At 40.3% G+C, this 27400-nt stretch overlaps 1 protein-coding gene across 1 annotated transcript; it reads left to right on the plus strand.

The window, feature by feature from the left end:
* The first annotated feature begins 1757 nt into the window (after positions 1 to 1757).
* NTMT2 (N-terminal Xaa-Pro-Lys N-methyltransferase 2) lies at positions 1758 to 21543 on the plus strand. Its single transcript, XM_008145828.3, has 4 exons — positions 1758 to 1926; positions 13296 to 13471; positions 20268 to 20517; positions 21272 to 21543. The coding sequence occupies exons 1-4, from the start codon at positions 1773 to 1775 to the stop codon at positions 21541 to 21543; spliced, it is 852 nt and encodes a 283-aa protein (XP_008144050.2). The 5' UTR covers positions 1758 to 1772.
* Positions 21544 to 27400: the final 5857 nt, after the last annotated feature.

Raw genomic sequence — 27400 nt, forward strand, 5'->3', positions numbered from 1 at the left:
TTTGGCTTAGCTGGCTCAAAGTCTTTTATCAGCTTGACAGGGGAAGGATCTTCTTCCAAGTTCACTCAGGGTTGGTGGAAGAATCAATTCCTCCCAGGTTGTTGTACTAAAGGCTTCAGTTCCTTGGCATGTGGCTTCTTCATAGGGGAGCTCAAAACAGGAAGGTGGTTTTCTTCAGAGCAAGCAGGCAAAAGAGCAAAAGAAGTCGCCCAAGACAGTCTTTTCATGACCTAATCTTGGACCTCACATCTATCACTTTTGCCATATTTTATTGTTTAGAAGGGAGTCAGTAAGTCTAGCTCACATTCAGGAAAGGAGATTATACAAAGGCATGCATATGAGGCAGGAGGTAGGGATCTTTACGGGCCATCTTAGAACTGTCTACTCTAATGTGTGCATTTGTGTGTGTGTGTGTGTGTGTGTGTGTGTGTGTGTGTGTGTGTGTGTGTTTAGAGGCAACGGATGGTCAGTGGTTGCACATGGCATGGGACCAATAGATACTGAGTTCTTATGGATTTTCTTGTTAGGAACATTAAACAGATAATATGGTAGTCATTGTCCTTCTAGGAAACAGAATGGCATTCACAAACTGAGAATTTAAGTTAGTTTAATAAAGGGACTGTTTATAAAGTGTGGGCAAATAAGGAAATTACAAGGAGTAGTGGTTTTCTCCAAGGTTTGCAACAGCCTGGTGCATCACTAACTCAAAGCTTGAAGCAGTAAGAGGAGGGAGCAACTATCAGAATCAGAGGGGAAGACTCCTAGATAGGAGCTATGACTTTCCACCATCTGAAGCAGTCAGCCTCCAGCATCTCCACAGGGAAAGTGTCAGGGGAATAAATAGTTGATTCATGATCCTTTAAGCTCCTGCAGGCACTACCCATTGGATAAAACCAACCAGAAGCCAGAGGGCAAGAGAGTCCACTGATACTGTCAATATAGGTCAGCCTCTGGGGCACACAGTGATGTGGGGAGACTGGGGGTGAACCTGGAGGGACAATCAGAAGATACCCAGTCCAGAGACCAAATGAGCACTTAGGAGGAAAAGCACACCCACGATAGGCAGGTAGAAAGGAACAGGCTTCCCTGACATGGTGTTGTTCAGAGCAAGCTAGGTGGAAGGGTTTGCTGACAGAAGGGTATTTAACATCAAAACCGGCTTTCATATAACTGTGTCTCTTGAAGACCCTTCAAAATGGGAAACACATATCCATCTTTATGAGATGATTTGGGCAACACTGTACTGATGAAAGGAGTGTGGGTGGTTCAGTTGGCTTTAAAGGGTCCTTGTAACTTGAGGATTCAGTGTTCCAGAAGGAGTGCATGCAAGTCAGGGAACAGGATCTCCTACAAAATATTCACAACTCTTTGAAATGGAAATGAGGCTACTGCAATTTAGGGATCCAATGAAAGCAAATCTTCAGGGTGCTGGAGACTGTGCTGCTGCCTGTTTCAAGTGGCAGCTGAAGGAGGGAGGTGTGCCGTTTCCTGGATGAGGCAGGATCTCACTCAGCCTGTTTCCATCTTTACTTAGCACCTGCTGGCTTGGAGTGGTGTCACCCAAGCAATCAGACGGTGGAGGTGCCAAGAGCCTGACCTCTGGTGCCTGCTGCCCCTCCCTCCATGCCCCATGATGGCCTGTCCTTATATAGATGGACAGGGGACTGGTCTAAAATGACAGTCTCAAGTTCGTGTAGGAAGAGAAAGCCAATTCAAAGAAACAGCCAGGCAAGCTTCCCTTTTCTGCAGGAATAATAATATCCCCCTTCTCCATGGCCCACCTGGGAGCCCATTTTGCCTTTAGATCCCGCTGGCAGAAGACTGACGATGAACTCTGTCGACATAGCATGTCCTTTATCCTTCACAAAGCCATTCGCAATGACTTCTTTCAGAGCTATCTCTACCTGCTGGAAAAAATTCCCCTGGGTAAGTGAGTCAGAACTACTAGATAAGGAAGAAGAAATGACTAAAAGGACTGTGTGAGGTTGTGGGGTTTCTAAAAGAGCAATTAGAACAAGGACACTTTTCAGACACAAAGAACTCATCAAGATGACATTCTTTGTAGAGAGTGCAAAGACCAAGTGCTGCCTGGCAAGTCAGGTCTCTATTCTGGGACTTCCATGCACCCCTGTGCACAGTGATTTGCTTTTCTGGGTGTTGGTGAACTGAGTATCAGGCTCATAGAAATTAATTTCTGTTTTTTAATATTTCCAAGAACATACAGATGGGCAAATTAGGCAACTCAAAGGTCCGAGTATTAATGCAGTAGTGTATCAACTAAGAGTTAAAAAGAAAGACTAACCAGTAGTAATAGACAAATGTGTCCGTGTGTGTGTGTGTGTGTGTGTGTGTGTGTGTGTGTGCGCGCGCACGCGCGCATGCTTGTATATTCCACATAATCCTTTCTGGCCTTTCTGAGTCAGAATAATAGTTTAAAGGTGCAGATTTTAGTTGAGTCTTTGGGTATTGAGACAAAAACTGGGACAGTAGTGTGTCTCCATTTTACTTATTTCCTCTAGTTTTCAGGAAGTTAGACAATAGAGCAAAGAAAGCTTATCTGGTTTGTCTACATGACTTTTCTTAGCTCTGTGAAAGTGGTCACTTCAGGCCACTCGTAACAGCACTAAAAAGGAAATAATTTCCAATTAATGAGTGAAATATCCCCCTTTGATTTATATTTCCCCCCAATGAAAGCAGGAACAGTATGTATCAGTCCCAGTCTGTTTTCTCACAGTTGCCTGAAAGCCCCATTGTGTACTTGATGTGCAAGGCTTCCAGACATGAAAGCGGCCACATAGTCTTTGTATTGCAGTCAAGAAGCTATGTGCTACAGCCTGCCAAAGTCCCTCTTTATAAATCCATTTCTGAGGGGATCTTTATTTCCAGACATATAAATACTTTCATATAAAGTTTATATACTAGATATTCCAGTTAATAATGTGGATTTTTTTCAATAGATGGAGTTACACATATGTTGACATATATGCGATTTGATATGTATGCTATTTTGTTGTATTGCTCCTTCAGACTACCACTTGTTCCGATCGATGGCACACACACTTTCTGAGCAGCACTGCAAAATGTACGAAGAAGTGGGAAATTGGGTCTCTGAATGGTCTGCCTCAAAACAAGAAAAGTTCCATTGGGATGGTATCCACAAATTACCTGAAAGATGGGTGAAATGTGTAGCTAGCGATGGATATTACTTTGAATTAAAGCACTTTTGATGTTTCTCTTGAAATTATCCTGTTTTCTTTGGATTACAAAATCCGCATTAGAACCAGTTAATAGTTAATCTGCATTATTAACTGGTTAATAGTTAATCTGCATTATTAACCGGCTAATAATTAATCCACATTTTTAAGTGGTTCAAAGAAAACAGGATAATTTCAAGAGAAACATCAAAAGTGCTTTATTCAAAGTAATGTCCATCGCTAGCTATACATTTTCCCCATCTTTCAGGTAATTTGTGAATACCGTCCCAATAGAACTTTTCTTGTTTTGAGACAGACCATTCAGAGACCCAATTTTCCACTTCTTCCTACGTTTTGAGGTGCTGCTCAGAAAGTGCGTGTGCCATCGATTGGAACAAGTGGTAATCTGAAGGAGCAATACAACAAAATAGCATACATATCAAATCGCATATATGTCAACATATGTGTAACTCCATCTATTGAAAAAAATCCGTATTAACTGATACATCTAGTATATTTCTTATAAAAAATTTCTCATTGACCCTCACAGCCATACTATGGGATTTATAGGGTATCATTCTTTTATTTTTTATTTTCTTTATTGATTAAGGTATTACATATGTGTCCTTGTCCCTCCATTGGCCCCCCAACCCCCAATCATGCCCTCAACCCCTGTTGTCTGTGTCCAATGTTTAGGCTTATATGCATGCATACAAGTCCTTTGGTTGATCTCTCCCCCTTACCCCCACCCTCCCCTACCTTCCCTCTGAGGTTTGACGATCTGATTGATGCTTCTCTGTCTCTAGATCTGTTTTTGTTCATCAGTTTATGTTGTTCACTATATTCCACAAATGAGTGAGATCATATGATATTTATCTTTCTCTGACTGGCTTATTTCACTTAGCATAATGCTCTCCAGTTCCATCCATGCTGTTGCAAATGGTAAGAATTCCTTCTTTTTTACTGCAGCGTAGGGTATCATTCTTTTTCCCTCCTCTCCCTCAACCCCCATCTTATATTTTCAAATGAGGAAAATAAAATTCAGAGATGACAAGATCTCATGTAGATACCAAAGACCAGGGCTCTTTTTGGTAGATCACGCTGCCTATAAATAATTCTCTTAGGACATCAATTACAATAATTAGTAAGGGGCAGATGACTGCTAAGTTTTAAAAATAATTACTAGAGAGAAAAGGAACTCATCTCTGAAAGCAGTGGGAGATGAGTTAAAAAGTAAGAATAAAACAGGCTTTTCTGAAAATCAGATGAAAATTATTTGGAACAAGTAGAGTATAATTTATATTTGGCTTCAATCCTTTTTTTCTACCTAGAATAGTCATTTTGACTTTATCTATTTTTCTCCTTGTGAATGTGCTGATGGTTTATCAATGATTTCCAAACTTAAAAAACATACACATTACTATTAAAATCAAACCCTTTGACAAAGTCTTCCATGGATGCCCAATGTAAAATACAGGAAAAAGTGAAATTTTTCTGCTTCCTTGCTCTATCCTCTTCGGCTCCGGGGTGCTTCTGTAGCTCCTACAGGGTTCCATAAACACAGTCCGAATACCATTAATTGGTTCTAAAGCAAAGATGACTCCATGTTAGTTGATTTTCCATAAATGGGTACTGCTTACTTTCTCTGGCCCTGACAGTTTCTTCTGAGACTAACAGACCTAATCCCATCCAGAGTATCTCTTTGATTTTAATAACCGAGGGCTATTTTAGTCAGCATGGGCTAGGCTAGCCTGCAATAATAAATTACCAATACCGTCCCAATAGAACTTTTGAAATCTCAATGGCCAAACATATAAAAGTTTATTTTTCACTTTTGCTACATCATTCCAATAGGCATTACTAGGGGCAGGGGCTATGTTCCATATAGACATTCAGGAATCCAGGATGGTAAAGGTTCCATCATCGAAAATATCACTAGTCACCATAGCAAGGGAAGATAGGAGCCAAAAGTTTGCTGACCATCCCTTAAATATTTTGTTCCAGGAAGACATATATTACATCTGTTTAGAGTCTACTGCCCATAACTTGTCATATCCCCTGCCTAGCAGCAAGGATGCCGGGTGATGAGAGGGGTACATGCATGTTTGGTCCCTAGTAAATGTTTCTGCCACAGGGGAAAGAATTGATTTTTAGAGATAGAAACACCAGACATTTCTTCCTTTGAGCCAGTTCAATTATATTCAGTGCACTGGAGAAGATTCAAACATTAATTAGACACAGTCTCTGTTCTTCAGGATTTGCTGAAATCTGGTAATGGAGGCAAATCTACAAATAACTTTTTGTTAATCCTCAAGAGCTTTAAATTGAGGGTGCAGGGAAGGCAGGCTTCCAGTTCTGTGAATACTCAGATTTTTTTTTGCAGATTTTTCTCTTATGATGAAGTTAAAGTACCTCTGAAGTAGCCAACTCTGTAAGTTCTGAATAGTGCAGAAAAGAATCTAGATGTATGTCTCATCTGCCAGTATGACTTGTACCAAATCAGAAGGCTTCCCAGACCCTTGAGTAACTTGCTCAACCCTTAGTTTTTGTCCCAGGAGATTATAACATATATTAATGGAATGCATTTCTATGTGTCAGTCGCCCTATTGGGCTTTCTCTAGTTGGCGTGAGAGTAGAGACTCATCTATTTTGTCCTCTTCTATCTCTACCCATTTACCATGGTTCTTGGCACAGAAAAAACTCAATAAATATCTGTTAAACAAATTAAATGGCCCCTTACCAATAATGAATTACAGGTCACCAAAGTCCCGAGTTCAAATTTTCACAATGCTGTTGATAGAGAAGTCACCTCTGAAAGTACTTAAGTCTCTGAGCATCATTTTCCTCAAAACTGTAGGGCTGTCAGAAGGATTGAATGCAACTAATTATATATGTGAAAGTTGTCAATGCTCAATATGTGTTAGCTTTTTCTTTTTCTTCCTTTGAGGTGGGCCTCTTAACATTTTTTAAATATGTTTTTATTGATTTCAGAGAGAGATAGAGAAATAGAAACATGAATGAGAGAGAAACATCATTGACTGGCTGCCTCCTGCATGCCTCCTACAGGAGATCGAGCTTGCAACCCGTGCATGCGCCCTGTCCGGGAATTGAACCTCGATCTCCTGGTTCATGGAACTGGGCCTCTTAAAGTCACCACGCAGTTTCCTTAGAACAGGCTATAACACAGACATAAACTGAATTCACTAGTGAGAGTTTCAGGTGACAGTGGATTTAAGCTTTTCCATTTGCAAATAAAACTCAGCCAGGGGAAGTGCTCCCTCCTTAACTCCACTGGGGTGTTTCAGAGTTGGCTTCCCCTCCTTTGATGATTTCAAGGCTCCACAGAAGTAAAAATAAAGCCCTTCTTTTAAAAGGTTGGGGAGTCTTACTGCACAGAGAGCTTGTTGTTCAGGGTGATTAGGGAAGAGTGGTGGCTAACCAGACCCTTTGATTCCTTCTTTCTTCCTTCCTCCTTCTAAAGGCCTGAGATAGGCAGCCAGTCTCATACCAGCACACTATGCAGCAAACTTCAGTTATGGGGACATTTACTGAAATAGCCCCGGCTAAAATCTCCAATGGAAGACCTTGCTGCACCACTGAATATAGCAGGTCTTCAGAAAGAAATGGGAACAAGCCTATTACTGTTCTCAGTGTTTTTTGACTTATTATCTCAGTTAATACTCACAATATCCCTATGAGGTTATACTGCTATTCCCCATCTTGTATCTGAAGAACCGATGCACAGAGGCATTCTGTAACTTGCCAGAGGTCATGGGTGGTGGTTGTGGTGGTGGTGGTGATGTTAGTGGTGGTGATGGTGGCAGTGGAGCAGGACCAGAACCCGGGCAGTCTGACCCCAGAAGTCTGTCATGTTTATCCACATAATCGTGCCGCCTCCCAGTGTAAATGGCAACTCGATTAATGTGGGCTGGTATAACTAGAAATTCATTCAGTTGGAATGAATGAATTTTCCAAAGTTGGCTGTTTGTGAACAAATAGGAAGGAGAATAGGAAAACAGTTTATATAAATCTCTAGTTTGTATGCCAGTGCTCAAAGGGGCCTTTATGCATCTGGCCCAATAGAAGATGTTCATGTAAGTTACTCCTCAATAATTATCCTAGCACTATTCACAGCCTATTTCTGAGTACACAGAAGTCACTGAATATTTATTAATTAAAAATTGAGCTCCTTGACATTGTCAAAGGTTTAATTTAATGTCACATTTAGAACAATGGTCCCATGTGGTTTAGCAGACTGAACAGAGGCTTTGTATTTCAATAGGTGTGGGTCAGAACATGGGTGTAACACCTATTTCTATGTGACATCGAGTAAGTTACCAAATCTTTGTGACTCTCTCATTACTCATCTGTAAAATGATGGCTATCATCCCTGTTTTGTAGTATCGTTGTAAGGCTTAAAAGAGACAATGTGAAGAGATGACATGAAATTGACCAACAGAATGCCTGGCACATGGGCAGTGCCCACCAATTGTTAGTACCTCCTTTAATTTACCCATTTTTAGAGGAACCGGTTTTTGAGGAGGAAATTAAGAACAAGGGTCACCCATTTGCTTAGAGGGACTCTCAGGACCATTCTGAGACTTGGTAGTGACAACTTGTAGCATTCTGGCACACCCAGTCCTTCAGATTCCACCAGAAACACGACTAAGTCCCACTTCCCACCCTCCCCTGTTGGTGAAAAAAATAGATATGCGTTTGTTATTTTAAGATTCCACATACATATAAGATCATATGGTATTTGTCTTTCTCTGTCAGACTTATTTCACTTAGCATAATGCCTTCAAGGTCCATCATCTTGTCACGAATGGCAGGATTTCCTTCTTTTTATGGCTGAATAATATTCCATTGTACCTAGATACCGTTCCTGTTTTTCCTTCTCTCCATCCCTCCCTTCCTTCCCTTTTAACCATTACTTCTTTAATGACTAAATTGGGAAATGCACATCTGAAAATATATATTTTTAAATCCTCACTTGAGGCTATTTTTCTATTGATTTTTAGAGAGAGTAGAAGAGAAAGGGAAAGACAGAGAGAAATATCTATTGATGTGAGAGAAGCACATCAACTGGTTGCCTCCTGCATGAGCACCTACCTGGGCCTGTGCAGGGGCGGAGCCTGCAACCAAGGTACGTGTTCTTGACCCAAATTGAACCCAGGACCCTTCAGTCCGCAGGCCGACACTCTTATCCTCTGAGCCAAACCGGCTAGGTTTCACCTGAAAATCTACATGGAAGGTCTTACCTTTCATAAGGGTATTTCCTAATTGGACTTTATTTTCTTATATATATATATATATATATATATATATATATATATATATATATATATAAAGGCTAGCTTGATCCAATATTCTGTCTCAAATAATTTCTTACTTACTATCTCAACCTTGCCTATATAACCTCTGGAGATTCTGAGGTCAATTTTCAGTTGACAAACAGGTCTAACATCTGAAATAAAGTTTGAAATAGCTATATCCAATCATTAAGCAATAAAGATTAAAAAAATAACAATGAAATAAAAAAGACAATAACAAATATGCGCACATAGCTATAAACACAATTTTTCTTAGAGACGTCACAAGACCTTTATTCTTACTCAGGGCAAATGAACTTGTATTCTGTTTTTCTTTCTGTAACAAGTAAACCATTGGAAGGCCTTTGGGAGTTCAGCTCAAGATGTAGGTCAAGAAATAAGTACCATATTCTATCAAGAACTAGAGTATCTATAATCCCGGTCTTAGACTACCCCCGTTTCAGGGAGACATTGCAATCCTATAATAAGCCACTAAGATGTATTTCTATAACAAAGAGGCATAGGCAGATGACTGATTACCTTATCTCAGTCAACTTGCACCATAGCAAAAGCTATCAGGAGGGGAGAACTTGGGACTGGCCATGACACCTCATATATCTTTTTAGTGAAATGCTCCTGTCAATTAGGTGAAAATGAGAACCCAAGCCCATAACCATAAAAACTTACCTATTGAGTCTGACCCCTGCTGAGGTTGGCATTCACTTGTGGTCTAAATGTTTCTGGCATAATGGACCATTCCCATTTCCAGATTAAGGGTTTTAATAGACTCCACCAACTAGTTGACTTAAGCAGGTGATGATGAGTGTGGCTGTTCTGCTGCTTTGGTTGGATCAAGGAGAGCTCTGAACTGTGGCTTGCCTGTGATCCAAGGCAGCATTTGACTCTGGGAAGACCCTATGAACTGTGATTTGCTAACCTGGTTTGCTCAGATATACAGAGGGATGTGGAACATTCATGTTATTGAGATGGTGACACTTGATATTTGTCATCCCTGTTGAAGTTATGAGCATTTATTGAGCCACCTGTTGTTTGCACAACACTTTACCAAGTGCTAGGGAAGGGGAATTGGTTAGGTCAGTGGTTCCCAATATTTCTGAACATGAGGACTCTCCTTTTAATGTTGTATTTTCTCAATCAGTAGGTAGTTTGTGTATAAAATGAAAAAAATAATCGACATATTTATTAATACTTTTAATGGAGTTGTACTTTTAAAGTAATTTATGTATAATAGTTAATATACATGGAAGATATAGTACATAATATTTTTAGTCACTAGAAAATGATGTACGTGGAAACTGATTCATGTATCCCTTTCAGCAAACTTATGATCATTCAAGAGTCCAAACATTGGCTCCAATGTCTTCAAATTGGAAAAGACTGATGTAACTGTACAGATGGAACATATTACAATGGATCTTGTTATTAGATTTTTAACTTTTAGAGTCAAAATTTGGGACAATGTAATTTGTTCAATTCAGAGCCAAGTAGTGCACTAGTCTAATATCACAATCTTGGTGTTACCTGAAGAAAGATGTTCCTAGTTAAGGTTAAATAGACTATCTTTTCTTATATTTCTTCTACCCCAAATTATGTCATATTTTGGTTTTCTTCACATTCTGATCATAACATTTTTGTACTGTTGCATATTTTCCTTGGAGCTTTCAATTGTCTTTCATTTTTGGTGGTTGAGATTAAAAATACATCTTTCTTAAAATATCATTAATGTCTCTTTTCTTCTTACCTACTCTGTTTATTATCCAGAGTCCAGTTCATTCTACTACTTAAAGACATTGTTTTTTGCAGCCTATATTTTCTATTGTAATATAAACTGATTTCTTCTAGATCTGATAAATACCTGTGATTCGGAGATTTCTTTTCATTGGATTCCTGGGTTAATTTCATCATCTTTTGTCACATGCCTTCTCTAGATTTTAAACTTCATTGGGCTGAAATATAGCTTCATTCTGAAGAATGAATCCATAGGAGGTAAAGTCTTTCACGTTTGTCTGGGGATTAAATTTTAGCTTCAAAATAATTTGTCTCAGAATATTAATGACACTGCTCCATTGGTTTCTAGTGTTTCTGATGAGAGTTGTGTTTTTATAAACCTGATTCTAATCCTTTGAACATAGGGTTGCCAGATAAAATTAGATGCCAACTAAATTTGAATTTAAGATAATTAAGAAGTTCTTAGTATAAGTATACCCCATGTAATGTGTGATATTTTGAGCATACTTATACTAATAAGTTATTGATTGTTTATCTGAAATTCAAAACTAATTTTGTGTCCTGTATTTTTATTTGCCAAATTTGGCAACCCTATTCTAAGGTCAACCATTATTTTCCCTTGAAATACCTTTAGAATCTTCTCATTACTCTTTGTGTTTTGAAATTTCCTAAGGATATATATAAATGTGGCCCTTACTTAATTATTACTATTTCTAATCTATGCTGCTCAGTACTTGTTGGATCTCACAATCTCTTTCAGTTCTGGGAAGTTTTTCTATATTATTTCTTTAATAATTTTCTTCCCTCCATTTTTTCTGTTTTTGAGAATCCTGATCAGCTTGATGTTGGGCCTCCTAAATTAAGTCTTTATAGCTCTAATCTTTTTACTTCTTAAAAAAAAAAAAATAATATGTATATATATATATATATCCCTGCACATGAATTTGTGTGCCAGTAGCTCGCCAGTAGCTCGCTGTGGCCCTCCTGTAGCTCTCCGCCAGCTGCCCCACCCTCCTGTAGCTCCCTCTGCCCCCCTATCCCCCCCTTAAAGCTTGCTGCTCTGCCCTCTCCTGTAGCTCTCGGCCGCCACCAGCTTGTAGCTCGCTGCCCCACCCTCATGCTGATCCATGATACGGTCAATATGCAGTCGGTCATTACACTTCATGGCGTAATGACCATTAGCATATTACATCTTTATTATATAGGATATATATTGATTTTAGAGAAAGAGAAAGGGAAAAAGATAGAGAGGTAGAAACATCTATTGGTTGCCTCCTGCATGCCCCCTACTAGGGATTGAGCCCGCAAGCTGGGCATGTGCTCAGAACAGGGAATCAAACCAGTGACCTCTTGGTTCATGGGTTGATGCTCAACCACTGAGACACACCGGCCAGGCTAATCTTTTTATTTCTGTTTTCCATATCTATCTTTGTATTTATGTCCTGGTAAATTTACTCAATTTTATATTGGTAATCAAAACTTTAATTTCTAAGAAGTCTTCGTTATTTTTTGAATTATCATTTTCTTGGCAGGTTATCATTGATTCATGGATACACCAGTTCTCATAGCTCTCTAAGGATATATGAGGTTTTTGTTTAGTTTTGGTTTATAGTCTCATCTGTTTCTGGAATTATTGCCATTTCCTTTGGGCTCAGCTCTACCTTTGTCTTTCAGGCTGCCATTTTACCCCCATGTGTTTGGAAATCATTGTTTACCCATAGTTCAGAATAAAGGACAGGGTCAGTGATTCTAGGTAATGGAGACCTTTTCCCCTGTTATAAACTTCTCCTCTGAATAGAAAAGATGATAAGAAGCTCTACATGTCCAGGTAAATCTTACCAGACTTTGATGAGTGTGAACAGGTGAAGTACTTGGAGTCCTCTATATGCCCAAATGAATGATGTTTCAGGATCTCAACACTAACTGGTTTAGTTATCTTTTGGAAATTCATTTCATTTTTTTTTTTTTTTTTAGAGAAGACACATATTCTCACTCCCTACCCTCAGGATTATAGCTGTCATGTCTGTTGCTTTTGGGAAGGTGCATTTGTCCCCTCACTGGTTGGTCTGTAGATTTTTTTTTTTTTATTAACTCTCACTTCCTTTTACAACTATCCTGGGCTGTAACTTTTTAAACTTTGTTCCATGTGCTCTTTGTCTTCCAGAAATTTGTCGAAATAATGAATCCATTTCATTTTCTTCATTGTTATGGATGGATTTTATTAAAATAATTATTGGGAAGTATTGGGAAGGAGGAAATACAAATGCATGTATTTAGCCTACAGTCTTGAACCAGAAGTCCCTTCCTTTCATCCAATTTCTATAATTTCCTCCTGAATGTGCTCTAATGAAAATATTTTGTATCTATAAAGATGCATTTAGGTTTACAAAAATGTTTAAATGCATAGCCATTTACCCTTAAGAAGTTGGAACACATGTTTTTCTAAAAGTAATATCTTAAAATAATATCTCATATGGTTTCTGAAATAATGAAATGACACAGTATATCATAGTATAATGTTTCTAGCCCACTACCTGGTACAGAATAGTTGCTCAATAAATATTATATGTTTTCTTATTATTTTATTTTATGTTGGTACAAAGAGGTATTTGGGTGTTATTGCTTGAAAAAGAGATGAAAAAATAGCTACGCCTTAGATTCTCATAAAACATTTAGAGCTCAAAGATAAAACTCACTGTAAAACTGTGACACTTACATTGCACTATAGCAAACACTATTAAACTTTTTAGTACAGTAATAAGCTATAGTTTTATTAAACCATAGGGTATTGAATTATGAAAATGCCACATGATTATGATTTATACATAGATAACAGAAGTTCAGAGGGGTTAAGAAGTTTCCCCAAGGTTAAAAGAAGTAAGTCATTGAACCAAACGCAGACCCAGGTCTTCTGAGTTAAAACCAGTGCCTGTTCCTCCAAAGCACAAATTTGCAGGCTTCTAGGAGGAAATCAATGTGTGATAAGATTGAATTTGTTTTGTGATATAAATATTAATAAATATTAATATTTCATTTGCAGTGAAATTGTATGCTTTAACAAGTCAAGTCATCAATGGTGAGATGCAGTTCTATGCCAGAGCTAAACTTTTCTATCAAGAGGTACCAGCTACAGAAGAGGGAATGATGGGAAATTTCATTGAACTGTCCAACCCAGATATCCAGGCCTCTCGGGAATTTCTTAGGAAATTTATTGGGGTGAGTTATCCAACTACAGCTTCATGAGAAGGCAAAGTTCTTACAAACATTGAGCTCACATGCTTCTGTGCTGTGATTTAAGCCATATTAAAGCTGTATGGTGCGGCCAAGCGTTAAGCCTGAAAGCCTGCTTTGAGATGCTCAGAAAGGATGGGTGACATCAAATCGTTTGTTTATCCCACTTGGCATTTCACCCTCCTAAGCACCGTCTAATTGCTCATGCTTCAGGGGAAGGTGAACTAGCAGTGCTAATATTACAATTTGGAGGTTAAGGAGATATCCCTTTTATTTATTTTTATTTATTTTTAATCCTCAATTGAGGATATTTTTCCATTGATTTTTAGAGAGAGTGGAAGAGAGAGGGAAAGACAGAGAGAAATATCGATGTGAGAGAAACACATCGATTGGTTACCTGCTGCTCACGCCCCAACCAGGGCCTGGGCCTGGGAGGAGCCTGCAACCAAGGTACCTGCTCTTGACTGGAATTGAAACCAGGACCCTTCGGTCTGCAGGTTGACACTATATTCACTGAGCCAAACTGGCTAGGGCAAGAAGACATCTTTTTTAAAGTCTCATAGATAAATCAGTTGATAGCCAAATGATTGATGAGAGTCATGCTATCTGGGATCTAACTGATCCCCTCTAATAACAGTTTGATGTGGTAAGAGAATGCATACTTATGTTTGGTTTTAAAATTATAAGTGCAGTAGAATATCTTTATATTATTTTATACATAGTTCAGACATTGCCTTGAAAGAATGTGATCCCTTTGTAGTCCTGTGTTGGGTGAAAGTCTACTTCCTTACTTCGATATCATATGGAGACAGCACAGAATAGGGGCCAAAATATTGGGCTCTAGAGTCATTGTGTTTTATTTTTCACTTACTGTGTAAGCAACCTTGGGCTTGTCATTTAAATGCTCTAAGCTTCAGTTTTCTGTCTGAAAGCTCTGACTATGGCATAACCATGGAACCTGCCTCAATGGACACGTGATGATCAAATGAGATCCTATGTGTCAAGTGCTTGCTTTAGTGCATATAATTATTATCCCACAAATCTAATTTATTGCTACTACTACTAATAACATGCTTTTATAAAATACATTCATTATATTTTAAGGAGCTTCATTTAGTTGTTAGAACAGTGAAGCTGCTGTCAGTCCTGCTGACAAGATAAAGTCTTAACTGACAGGCAGGTTTTGTTCCAATTCATTCTGAAAGAGTTTGCTTGAAATTTGGAACTAATTTTATTCTGATAAAAGAAACAGTGCAAATATTACAAATATTTGGGTTTAGGTTGTCAGCCTACTTAGAAGCATAATATTAGGACTATCTATAGTGTTGAGGTGAGGTTCCCTTCCCAGCCAAACTCCCTGGAACATCAAGGGTCTGAGTAGAGAAATAGGATCAGGATGGAACGCCCATTGGGGCCAAAGTGTCTGGACATCAGCGGCAGCCATAAGGACTACGGAGCTGGGGATGCTGGCCAAGGCTGTTTATAGGTCAGGTTAACCTGGAGTATTTCTAGATCAGTGTCACTGACTGATTTCACTGAGTGCTTTTTCTGAGATTGGCAGTCACTCGGCCAAGCCCATTAGGGGTATCTCTTATTTACTCTTTACAACAATTTTAGCGGGCAAGTAACTGTTATTATCCTTGTTTTTACAGTTAAGGAAACTGAGGTTCGGAGAAGTTGTCAAGGTTATACAGCTGGTAAAAGACAGAGCTGGAACTTAAGCCCAGACAGGTCTGTCTGACACCAAACTTCCTGCTCTTAACCATGACATATTTTTTCCATTAGTCTCATGAAGCAAAAAAAAAATTAAAAAAAATCCTTACTTTAAAAAATTTTTTTATGGACCACAGACCTCAACTCTCCTCCGGTCTGGCCCAGGGCAATGCCTCCTGCTTGCCTGGTGGTGAGGCTGACTTTGATCCCAGTGCATTTCAGAGGCTTAGTTAGTAATCCAGCTGTCCTGTCACTCCGTGTGGAATGCCAAGCTGACCACAGGGATGCTGGTCTGACAGAGCCCATCCACAAGCCCACGGACTTGGGAAAGGAAACGGCCTGGTGCTTGCATATTTATGTTGGAAAGAGTGAGCTGCTCTTTTCAAACAAATATGAGGAGTCCTTCTTAGCAGACAAGACTCATTGTGAAGCTGTGGTCTCTTAAGTACAAACATGGTCTTTTTATAAAGAATGCTATTTTGGTACTTTGACCTTAATAATCTGCGAAATGAGTATCCAGGTCAAGATACAAAGGGGGAGGGAATATGAGGATCTGACATGATTTACTCTTGTGTCAACTGGGAAAAGGCAGATTGACTAATTCAAAGTTTGGCTTTCCTTTCAACACTTAGTGACATGGGACGGAGGGAAAAGGTGTTTAAACTTGTTGCAAATGTGTTTACTTTAGCAAATAAATGACATCAAGATGATGTCCATTGCATAGCTGACACTTTCCTCAGTTTTAGCTTTCTGGGGTGGTGGTGGTGGTGATAATTTGTAAAAAGTTATCAGTATTTGATGGTATTTCTATTTTAACATTTCTCAGAGATTGCATGACTAAAAACTCTGGGTCTAATTTGATACATATACTTCATGTTTTTTTATAGTGACCTTTATAACTTCCATTTGAATTTTAAACTCCACTGGATGAACTTGAAATAATGTTCTTCAAAATGAAGTATATGGGCATAACAAAAACTAAAATGAAATTCCTGAGTATTTTACTACTTTATAGGAATCCATATGTATAAGGATAGCCAGGGCATCAGATCTCAATACAATCACAGCTCCAGACACTTATGACTTGGACTCATGTGTCCAAGAAGCGGTGATGCCGTCCCTGAGACCAGTCTTTACTAGTAAATATCCCTTCTCAAAGGAGCCGCATGTGCTGAGAGACAGAGAAAGAAATGTGGTGGCAGCATATGGGAGGCAGTGCCAACCATGTGGAGTAGAAGGGAGTAAAGAGAACTAGGCGATAGCAGTGAGAGGCTAGAGGTACACAGGATTGGAGTGAAAGGCACCTTTTTCTATTTGTAAATAACCATCATTTCAAGAATAACTAGTCAAATATCACACATCTAAATTGGTGAAAAATGCAAATCAGAGTAGGAGAATTTTCCAGGGAGTTCTATTTCAAGCACTTCACTTCTCTGGGTCTGTTTCTTTGCCTGAGGAAGTGGGAGAATTAAACATGAGTGGTTTAAAAACTCTAGAGTTGTGCTGTGACCCTTTGAAGACCTATCAGGAGAATGGCAGGAAGGCTGAGTGTGTGAGGCCCTTCCTCACTGTAACCAGGAAAGCCTCAGACTGATTTATTCACTGAGAAAAAGGAGTTCAGCTGTTAGAATCTTATTGAAATCAATCCTCTGGCATATTTCTCTGAGGCCTCTCTGCTTTATCATTCGATGGTTCTACTTCTAAAACCACTTGCTACAATGTGAGCAACATGATCATAGAGGCTGTAGGGCAAGTAATGATAAGAAAAATTTGTAATGATAATCTCCAATTGAGTACACACATTTCTACTAGTCATTTTCTGTAGCTTAAAATAATTTCCCAGTTCTTCCCCCATCTTGTTTATGCTATGAATTTACTTAGAAGATGCTTCTTTACAGCCATTCCAACATAAGCCTTTAGCCTGTGCCTTTTTTTCTTAATTAGTTTAGTTTAAGTTATAAGATTTGAATGAGGGAGGTGGCATAGCATAAGTAGGAATGGCAAAGAAATGTCTCATAGATTATCATGTCCCATTCCCATACTCAAGGCAGACATCACTAATCAATCACAGACCTCTTTCCTGCTGAGTGTGAATGAAGCCGTAGAATTCCTTTCGGCACAGCATTAGACAGACACTACTTAGGAAACCAGAGTTGGTACTTGAGGTGACAACCCTAAGGATGAACTGGCTTTGGAGTCACACAGTCCCCTGTTCAGATTTAAATTCTGCTATTAATTGTGTGGCATTAGAAATCGAAATAAAAGTTTCCTCACTGCCAAACTGGGGAATTATCATTATCCTCTCTAATAACAGACAAATATGCAAATTGACCATACCTCCGACACACCAACAAGCCATGCCCACAAACCACGCCCACCATCCAATCAGAGTGAGTATGAAAATTAACCCAAACCAAGATGGCTACAGACACAGAGAGCAAGGTTTCCTAGGTAACAGAGGAAGCCAAGCTTTCTGTCTGCCCTTGCCTAAGCCTCCACTCAAGCTACAAAGTTTCAATTATAGAAGGTAAACAAATCCAAACAAATGGCGGCAGAATGGAGCTTGAGAGAGCAGGCCAGGGTTGCCGCCGGCAACAGGGGAAGCAAAGCTTTCCGCACACCCTGGCCGGGCCCACCCACTTAAGGCAACATAGTTTCAAATATAACCCCAACACAAATGTCTGCCGGCCTCAGCCTTGGAGGGAGCCCCAGGCTTGGCTCCGCTCCAGGCTACAAAGTTTCAATTGTAGAAGGAAAATAAATTCCAGATACCAGGGCCTCTGCTTGGGTTGCCAGGGGATGTGGCCGGCCTGCAAACCACCACAGGCCCCTCGCTCAGGCCGCCCCACACCCCAAGGGAACCCCTGCCTAATCCGGGACGCCCTTCAGGGCAAACCAGCTGGCCCCCACCCCTGTACCAGGCCTCTATCCTATCTAATGAAAGAGTAATCTGCAGATTGACCATCACTCCAACACACAATATAGCTGCCCCGATGTAGTCAAAGATCCTGCCTCCATGTGGACACAAGATGGCCACCACAAGATGGCCAGCAGGAGAGGGCAGTTGGGAGGCACCCGGCCTGCAAGGGAGGGCAGTTGGGAGGGACCAAGCCTGCAAGGGAGGGCAGTTGGAGGTGATCAACCCTGCAGGAGAGGGCAGTTAGGGGTGACCAGGCCAGCAGAGGAGGGAAGTTGGGGGCAAACAGGCTGGCAGCAGAGTGGTTAGGGGGTGATCAGGCTGGCAGGCAGAAGTGGTTAGGGGCAATCAGGAAGGCAGGCAGGCAAGCAGTTGGGAGCCAGCAGTCCTGGATTGTGAGAGGGATGTCCGACTGCCCGTCTAAACGGGTAGTCGGACATCCCTCGAGGGGTCCCAGATTGGAGAGGGTACAGGCTGGGCTGAGGGACACCACCCCCTCCGTGCACGAATTTCGTGCACCGGGCCTCTAGTCTTGTATAACTGTTTTGATTATTCTAGTTATCATAGATGCAAAGAGCTTACTTTATACAAGTACTAAATAAATCATGGATATTTTCATTCCATTTGGAAAGAAGCTCTACTTGCTTCATTTTTTTTCCCCTTGTTGTACCTTTCTTGCTATGAGGAAAGCCTTCTGGGTGAACTGAAAAGCACATTTCTGATCTTTTCTTCTGCTCAAACTTCACCTTTTGATCCTTAGCCAAATGTGTGAGGGTTTTTTTGTTTGTTTTTAAACGCTTAGTTCCTGAGAAATCTAGAGTAGGCTTTCTTCTGAAGATCTTCATTGGCAATTTCAAGTATCTTGTTACTGTCATTTCTAGCATAAAACCTACTCAGTACCCATCCCAATTATGACCCAATAAATGAGAATCTTTGATAAATTAATAGATATGCATAGACATCTCAGAGATTTAGCTGGACATGCATATGTACATATTTATATATATTACTTTATAGAAGCAAACTTGAGAAACTTTACATTAGTTGATTTCCCCTACTTTCACCATCTATCTATGCTTCCCTCACCCTCATTAATTTAATGCACCGTCATACTTAAAAAAATTTAGGGGGTTTTGTGCCCAATGAATCATGTAGTTTCTGGTACAAAAGCAGAAAAGAATTTTTAGCATGAAAAGACACAGGAGACTTTGCTCTAACCACCTTTTATCCACCTGAATGTGCTGTACAGCGTTGGGGCAGGTTTTAAAGTAAAATCCCAGCATTCCCTCAGCTCAGGTCCTAAAAATTACCGTCTATACCAGAAGAGTAGATAATTCAGAGGCCCCAAAATCAGTTCTGAAAAATTAAAATTTTAATTATACCCATATGAATTGAAAATGTGTTGACTGAATAAAATTTAAAAGTACTTACTTCTCTTATTGCTTTTTTTTGTTTGTTTGTTGTTAATCCTTACCCAAGAATATTTTTCCATTGATTTTTAGGGAGAGTGGAAGAGAGAGGGCAAGGTAGAGAGAAACATCGATGTGAGAGAAACCCATCGATTGGTTGCCTCCTGTATGAGCCCCGACCTGGGCTTGGGGAAGGGGAGGAGCCTGTAACCAAAGTATGTGCCCTTGACCGGAATCAAACCTGGGACCCTTTGGTCCACAGACCAATGCTCTACCCACTGAACCAAACCATCTAGGGCTCACTGCTTTGCTTTTTAAAATAAAGTAATAAGCTATAGTGTAGGTTCATTTAGCAGTGGGCTTGACCAAAAATTACAGATAACAAAGTTCTATATTCATAGGGCTTCCTATGACCTATTTCTTAAGAGAAAATTACCAAGTTTTTGAACCTAAGACATGATTTCCTAAAATCTTACTTTGAATTTATTTTAAAGACCTGTATTTGGGGAAAATAAAGAAAGCAAAAACTAGAAATGTTTGGGTATTTTTTGGGAAAGATAGTTGAATGTTCTATATGCTGATTGTGGTAGTAAGTATGTGCCTGTACACATTTGTCCAAACTCACCGAAAGATACTCTTAAAATAGTGCATCTTATTACATGAAATTGACCTAAGTAAAGGTGATTTGAAGAGGTAATTGGAGTGTCCAAGACTCAGAATGGGTGTCTGTCCTTTTGTGTAGGGGCCTGGGAGAGCTGGGACCGACTGCGCCTTGGACTGCGGTTCTGGGATAGGAAGGGTCAGCAAGCATGTCTTGTTACCAGTTTTCAACAGCGTGGAGCTGGTGGACATGATGGAGTCATTCCTCCTCGAAGCCCAGAACTACATGCAGGTCAAAGGAGACAGGGTTGGAAGCTACCACTGCTGCAGCCTACAGGAATTCACACCCCTGCTGGGGAGATACGATGTCATCTGGATTCAGTGGGTCTCGGGTTAGTCCTGCATGATCTCACACCTGCCCTTCTCTCCTCCCCACAAAGAGAAGACAACACTGGGCTTATGTGAGGATATGCACAGAGAGAACAAGGATACAAAGGAAGATCTACCTGTAGTTGTGCCTAGAATAGTTAGCTAGCATGAGGTATCATGGGAACTCTTAAAAAGCTCTGGTCATTTTGATTTCTCCCCTGACATCCTCTGGATAAGCCTGGCAATTTCCATCCTTAAGGATGGAGTGTCTTTGGACCAATCTAAATCCTATTAGACACCTAAATACTTGAAAAACTTTAAAAATTGGGGCCAAAAAAAGTTTATTCCCATTTACGGGAAAACGGGACTCAGATTTAAATCCCCAGGAAATGAGACAACAGCGAATTTGATTTTTGGGGTGTGTGTGTGTGTGTGTGTGTGTGTGTGTGTGTGTGTTGGAGGCACAGATGAGTGATAGAGTTGGGTTGTAGGGGGACGTGGAGGGGACCCATGGCATGGGCAATAGTTTATCTCATGCCCATGAGGTACATAGACCAGGTAGTATAAATAGCGATTTTACAGATGGGGCACTGAGCCCCTTCAAAGAGGGTAACTGTCCTCTTATCTAAATTCTTAAAGCCTCCTGCAGTGAAAACAATCCAGGCTATTAAAAAAAATTCATGACTGAGTGAACAAATGGTCTCCTGGTTCTTTCCTACTCACCTTCTTTCCCACCCACCATTCCTTCTGTTTGCCCATCTACTCGGTCATCTGTAGGGTACCTGACTGATAAGGACCTTCTTGCATTTCTTTCCCGGTGTCGAGAGGGCCTGAAAAAACATGGCGTCATCATACTGAAGGACAACGTGGCTCGGGAGGGCTGCACCTTAGACCTCTCTGACAGCAGTGTGACTCGGGACATGGGCATCCTCCACAGCCTCATTAGGAAGAGTGGGCTGGTGGTGCTGGGCCAGGAGAAGCAGGACGGCTTTCCGGAGCAGTGCGTCCCAGTGTGGATGCTCGCACTGCACAGCGATGGGCGCTCCTGACCAGCGGTGGGAAGGACCGACGGGCTGGACCGCACAGTGCTGCTCTGGGGCAGAGGTGCTCCTCTCTGAAGGGCACCTTGTAATTCATGGAGGAATGGAGAGAAGGGGTGCAATGCATGTCTGGGAATGACTGGTGATGTCATGTGTACAATTTCCACTAATTATAGAAGTACATGCAAACACTGGATTCTCTGAAAGATTAATGGAGCAAAATGTAAGAAAAAAATGATTGTGTATACCTAAACTTTATAAGTGTACACAGAAACCAGAAAGGGAACAATGTTCACAATTCTACACTGCCCGGGTCCCTGAGGATTTGCATTATAGAGGACAGAGTCAGGTCTAGACCTCCTCTCTCTGCCCTCGTGCTAGATATGTTATACTTCCTCTTTGGGACTACTACTTAGACAAAAATCTTCCCCTAATTAAGAAGGGCAGTCAAAATAATCTTGTGAAAACAAGCCCATTACTTAATTTTGTCTTTAGTCTTTCTCTTGACAGAAAACGTATATGGTTTCACTTTTTATTTTGGGTCAGCTCACTACCCGGTAAAGTTGTATGGCTGTAACTTGATAACAGAAGGCTGCGTTTCAGTGATGGGGAAGTCTCTCTTTTCAGGAGAAAACGTTGTACCCTTGAAATTACAGCTGTGAACATATAAGTAAATGTCACTGATAATCTAATTTTAGCCAATGGCTCCTAATGCTGCTTGCTTCCTAGCAGCTGCTCCTGTTTCCTTGGTTGATAGGAACACACATTGGATAGAAAAGGGATATGATAAACCTGAAAAGTGAACCGACTGGATTAATTTAAGGCATTGGTTAAGAATAATAAAAAAATCTTTTGCAACCAAATGTAATTTAATTTTAACTGCTATTGTCTTTAAAACACTCCACTATCTTCATTCTGAAGCTCACATTTGTATTTTGATTGATATATATGTTTCCTATATGTACATGTTTGTATTTTGATGTGTAATGAGTCTTCTATGAAATGAAAAGAATCAATTTAAGTAAAGAAGGCCTATTGCATGATATGCTAGCACCATAAAAATCATATCTGCAAGGCATAGCTCTAACTTAGGAGGAAAACAAGCATTATAAGACACTTACTTCCTTGGTAGTTTCATTTTTGCCCTAGAAAACTGTGTCACTTACTCTGTCCCTGGCACCTAGTGTATGTCACTCCATACTCCAAGGTAACTTAACCAAGTGTGAGGTAGAGCCTTTAGTGAATGATCCAGAGAGCAGAACTAAATCAAATGGTGAACCATTACCAAATGTGGCAAATAAGGGCACTCCAGTTTTAAGCCTCCATGTCTTGGAGCAAATTAGCCAAATCTTCTTTTTAGGCCCACACAAGAATTTTCTTTTTCTTTTATAATAGCACTCTTAATTCTTTTACCTCTTGACTTTCTGCTCTGCCAACACTCAGATACTGATGAACATAATTATCCATTTTCTCTGCTCCTGGGATCCTGAGCTTATGGAGGAAATAATTTAATTGTCCTTTGGATGTATGACCTTTAACTCGGTTGAGTCTTTGAGGTTCATCAGCAGTCCATATTCTCTTCCTAAGTCACCACTTTCCATTCTCCTTAGAAATGTTCCATATTTTTATTGCTCTACACAATTTTCCAACTCTATATCTACTCTAATTTAATTGAGAAAGTAGACACTGGAGAGTAAATTGTATCAACATTTGTCCTTCATACTGTTAATAGTAAAATAAAAGAAGGAGTGACTTGAGAGGAGAGGCCATTGGAGCTGATCATGCTGACTACTAGGTCATGTTAGGGTTTGGACATGTTATCCATAAAACAAGTCAAGGTTCTTGAGGGTTCAAGCGAAGGACTGATTTTTCTGGTCCTAGAAGTAGAGCCAGAGATACTGTAGAAGGAATACATTTGGAGTGAGACCTTTTCCAGCCATCTTCAATCTAATTCAGTGAGCCAAACACCGCTGGTGTTATCAACACATCTGTGTTGTGGTGCAAGTGACAGTCTACATTAGTTCCAAATTCTGAGCATAGTCCAGCTGCCCCAGAATCATTTGGGAAATGTTTATAAAACAGAGATTCACAGGCTCTGTCCCTATGACAGTCTAATTCTGTGAAATGGGCTCAAATAATTTGTATTTCTTATAAGGCCTTAAACTGATTGTGATCATTAGTTTTGTTTGAAGGTACTGATGGGGAAGGGGACATGGAGCTGGGCTTTTCAGAGCCACAGGAAGATAAGGTAAGGAGGCGAGAATGTGGGCCAGGTTCAGGGAAATAGCTAGATGGTAAAATCCGTTCTCCACATTGATGCCAGTCTTTCTGAAATACAGATATGATCATGTCACATATAAACTTTCAGTGACTCCCTATCACTGCTAGGATGAATTCTCACTCCTTAGAAGGACAATAAAGCCCTGACTTCCTTGTCCATCCTTGGCTTTTCCATACCTGCTACAGTTATACTTAACTACTTGTAGTTCCCTGAAGGAGCTACCATTTATGGCTTGGGGCATTTATAGGTATGACTTCCTTAGAATAGAATGGGGTTTTTTTGTTTTGTTTGTTTTAATATATTTTATTGATTTTTTACAGAGAAGAAGGGAGAGGGATAGAGAGTTAGAAACATCAATGTGAGAGAAACATCGATCAGCTGCCTCCTGCACACCCCCTATTGGGGATGTGCCCGCAACCAAGGTACATACTCTTGACTGGAATCGAACCTGGGACCTTTCAGTCTGCAGGCCAATGCTCTATCCACTGAGTCAAACCAGTTAGGGCATGTTTTTTTTTTTTTTTGTCTGGCACAGACTGTTTAGATGTTGCTGACAAAAGGGAAGGTTCCCTCACTACCACCCCCAGGTGCTGTTAGGTACTCCCACTACCGTGCTACCCTAATACCCTCTGCTTAACATATCACAGCACTATGTGGCACTGTAATTACCCACTTATGTGCTATTTCCTCTATTAAATTCTGAGCTCCTTAATGGAGCATTCATGGTTAGTCTCAGTCTTTTTTTTTTTTTTTTTTAAGTCCTCACCTGAGGATTTTTTCCATGGATTTCTAGAGAGAGGGGGAGGGAAAGAGGGAGAAGGAGAGAAAGAGAAACATCAACATGAGAGAGACACATCTATTGGTTGCCTCTCGCATGTGCCCCTATCAGGGCTGGGAACATGCAACCAAGGTACATACCCTTGACCAGGAATTGAACCCGTGACCTTCGGTCTGCAGGCTGACACTCTAGTGAGTCAAACCAGCCAGGGCATAGAGTCTCAGTCTTTAGCATAGGCCCTCACACTGCAGTAACTCAAACTAAATATAAAAGGCAATATTATGATAGCAGAAAGGCTCAGGAGGCAGTCTAAGTTTCTGGAGGCATCAAAAAGGAATCAGAACAAAGCAGCAGGAAAAACCAAGGGCTTCTTAAGTCTGATGAGCACTGGGGTGTGCAAGAATGGTTCAAACAGTGACCCAGCAATGCAAGCTGGTGGACAGAAAATGCACAGAAACAAGAAGGCATTGAGCTCAGGGATCAGACAGGCATTCAGGAGGAGATTGCAGCAAGAAAATTAGGTCCTGAGGTAAAATCCTGCCTTGTAGGAAAATTTCTCTCTTTTGTATGAGTCAACCTAAGGATATGGCCAACCGAAAGCCTAGAGTTTCATCATGTGAGAGGGTGTAGCTCATGAGAGAGATGCATTGTAATTGTGAGTAGGTCATAGCAAAGCAACTCCTAATCCTCACCAGCTTCTTGCTAAGCAACAAGTCCAAAGAACCAACCAGACTATAGATGAAGTTAGTCTTCTGTGACTGTTGAATATAGGAAGAAGGTGCTCACCTGTACGTCAGAGATGAATTAATTGCTAACATGCCTGCAATTCTAGATGAACTCTGGAGGACCCCTTAGCTTATGCAGTGATTTCATGAATGGGTACAATCTTCACCTACCTCCTCTTCTGAGAACCTGGGCCACCACTTCTAAGCACCAGCTTACAAGCATGCCAAGTCTTAAAGGGTCGGCAATTTTATAGATTCAGGACCATCATAAAATATAAAACAAAATGAATAAGGTCATCCATGTGAAAGATGATCTGCTTTGTATTATGGACACATTTTGGCCTTATCCTGTTTTTTTTTTTTTCTTTCCTCTCCACCATTTCCTGTGACTGGTCTGTTTTGAGTGATGCATTGGGGAGAAGACCTGTGGCAGATACATTCAGCTGCCTGTCAGGAGTAATTAAAACCATTTGTGTTATTGCTTTCCTTGGTCCCAGCTGACGCTTTGATGCTTTGGTGTCTATGCCAGAAAACTACCTCTTATAATCATTGGAGGCCAGTGTTTTTGCAGAGGTCACTGCAAGCTAATTAAGTAAATATGTGAAAAATAGTTTTAAATTATCTCAATTAGTAGAGTGTGTGTATACATGTATCTGGAGTAAGGGTTGAGAAGAAACTTTTTAAATGATAACTGACTTGCAGAGTTCGTGATTTGGGGCCAGAGAACTATGCATATACAGCACCTTTGTACGTTCATTAAGTTGGTATAACTTGACCTTTTGCTGTATGACAGGCTGTGTTAGTTTCTGAAAATAAACATATAGAAAATGTCCAAGAAGATCATGGCTAAGTAATGGGAAAGACAGATACATAAATAATAATAAATCAGGATACAAAGAATAAAAGAGTGGCCTGTACAAAGAGTTAAAGTAATATAGAAAATGGAGTGTCTGACTATACCTCTGGGAGGCTACACAGGTTCATTCATCCAACACATTTTTTGAATGCCTACTATGTGCCATGCACTGCTCTAGGATCTCAGGATATACCAGGAAATAAAACCCAAAGGTTCCTGGCCTTGTGTAGTTTGTATTTTAGAAGAGATAGGGATGCAATAAATATAGAATTGTAAATTATTTTATGTTAGAAAATGGTAAGTTTTGGGGGGAAAGGAGAAAGCACAGTAAAGTAAGGGGGGTTGAGAGTCATGGAGGAAGGTTGTGATTTCAAATAGTGGTATTCGTTTCATTGGAGAGGTGACATTTGAGCAAAGAAGTGAAGAGGGTGAAGCCATTGGCCATATGGATATCTGGGGGAAGAGGGAATAGCCAGTACAAATGCCCTGTCTTGAGTGTGCCTGGCCTATTTGAGAAACAGCAAGGGTATCAGTGCAGCTGCCACAGAGTAAAGGAGGATAAGAGTGGAGTAAGATATGTGGGTTAGGGAGATGGGTGGGGCCAGATCCTGTAGGGTCATGTGGGTTATGGAAAGGACTTTTACTTTTATTCTGATTGGGGTGGGGAGACACTGTAGAGTTTTGAGCAGAGAAATGACATGTGACATGTTTAAAAGAGTTCCTCTGACACTATGTTGAGTAAAGAGAATGGGGGAGGGGAGAGGAGCGGGGGAGAAGAGATGGGGGCGGAGATGGGAAATTAGCATGGAGATGTAGGCAGAGTCCAGATTCTGAATGAGAATACAAAAGAATGAATAAAATAGTGCAGAGGACAAAGGATGAGCCCTGGAGCACTTAAACATTGAGAGTTTGGGAAGAAAAGGACAAAACAGTAAAGAACACTAAGAGATAACCAATGAAGTCAACCTAGGGTAGGATGTCCTGAAAGCTGAGTGAAGAGAGTACATCAAGGAGGACAGACGAATCAACTGTATTAAATCTTTCTAATAAATTAAGTGAGAGGAGAACTGAGAATTGACCAATGCAGTTTGGGTAGAGTATGCAGGAACAAAAGCTGGACTGGAGTAGTAATAAGTGATTAAGAATGATAGAGAATGAATATAGCTAGCTCTTTCAAGGAGTTTTGCTAGAAAGGGAAACACATTTGCAAATAACTAAGGTAGTAT

This window comes from Eptesicus fuscus, chromosome 22 (assembly GCF_027574615.1).
Source record: "Eptesicus fuscus isolate TK198812 chromosome 22, DD_ASM_mEF_20220401, whole genome shotgun sequence".
In the NCBI taxonomy this organism is placed as follows: Eukaryota; Metazoa; Chordata; class Mammalia; order Chiroptera; family Vespertilionidae; genus Eptesicus; species Eptesicus fuscus.

Bases quoted from the DNA above. Each gene is read 5' to 3' on its own strand.
- NTMT2 (XM_008145828.3), top strand. From the start codon at position 1,773: ATGGCCCACCTGGGAGCCCATTTTGCCTTTAGATCCCGCTGGCAGAAG. The intron at 1,927-13,295 runs GTAAGTGAGTCA...TTTCATTTGCAG, and splicing joins GCTGGAAAAAATTCCCCTGG to TGAAATTGTATGCTTTAACA. The intron at 13,472-20,267 runs GTGAGTTATCCA...CCTTTTGTGTAG, and splicing joins TTCTTAGGAAATTTATTGGG to GGGCCTGGGAGAGCTGGGAC.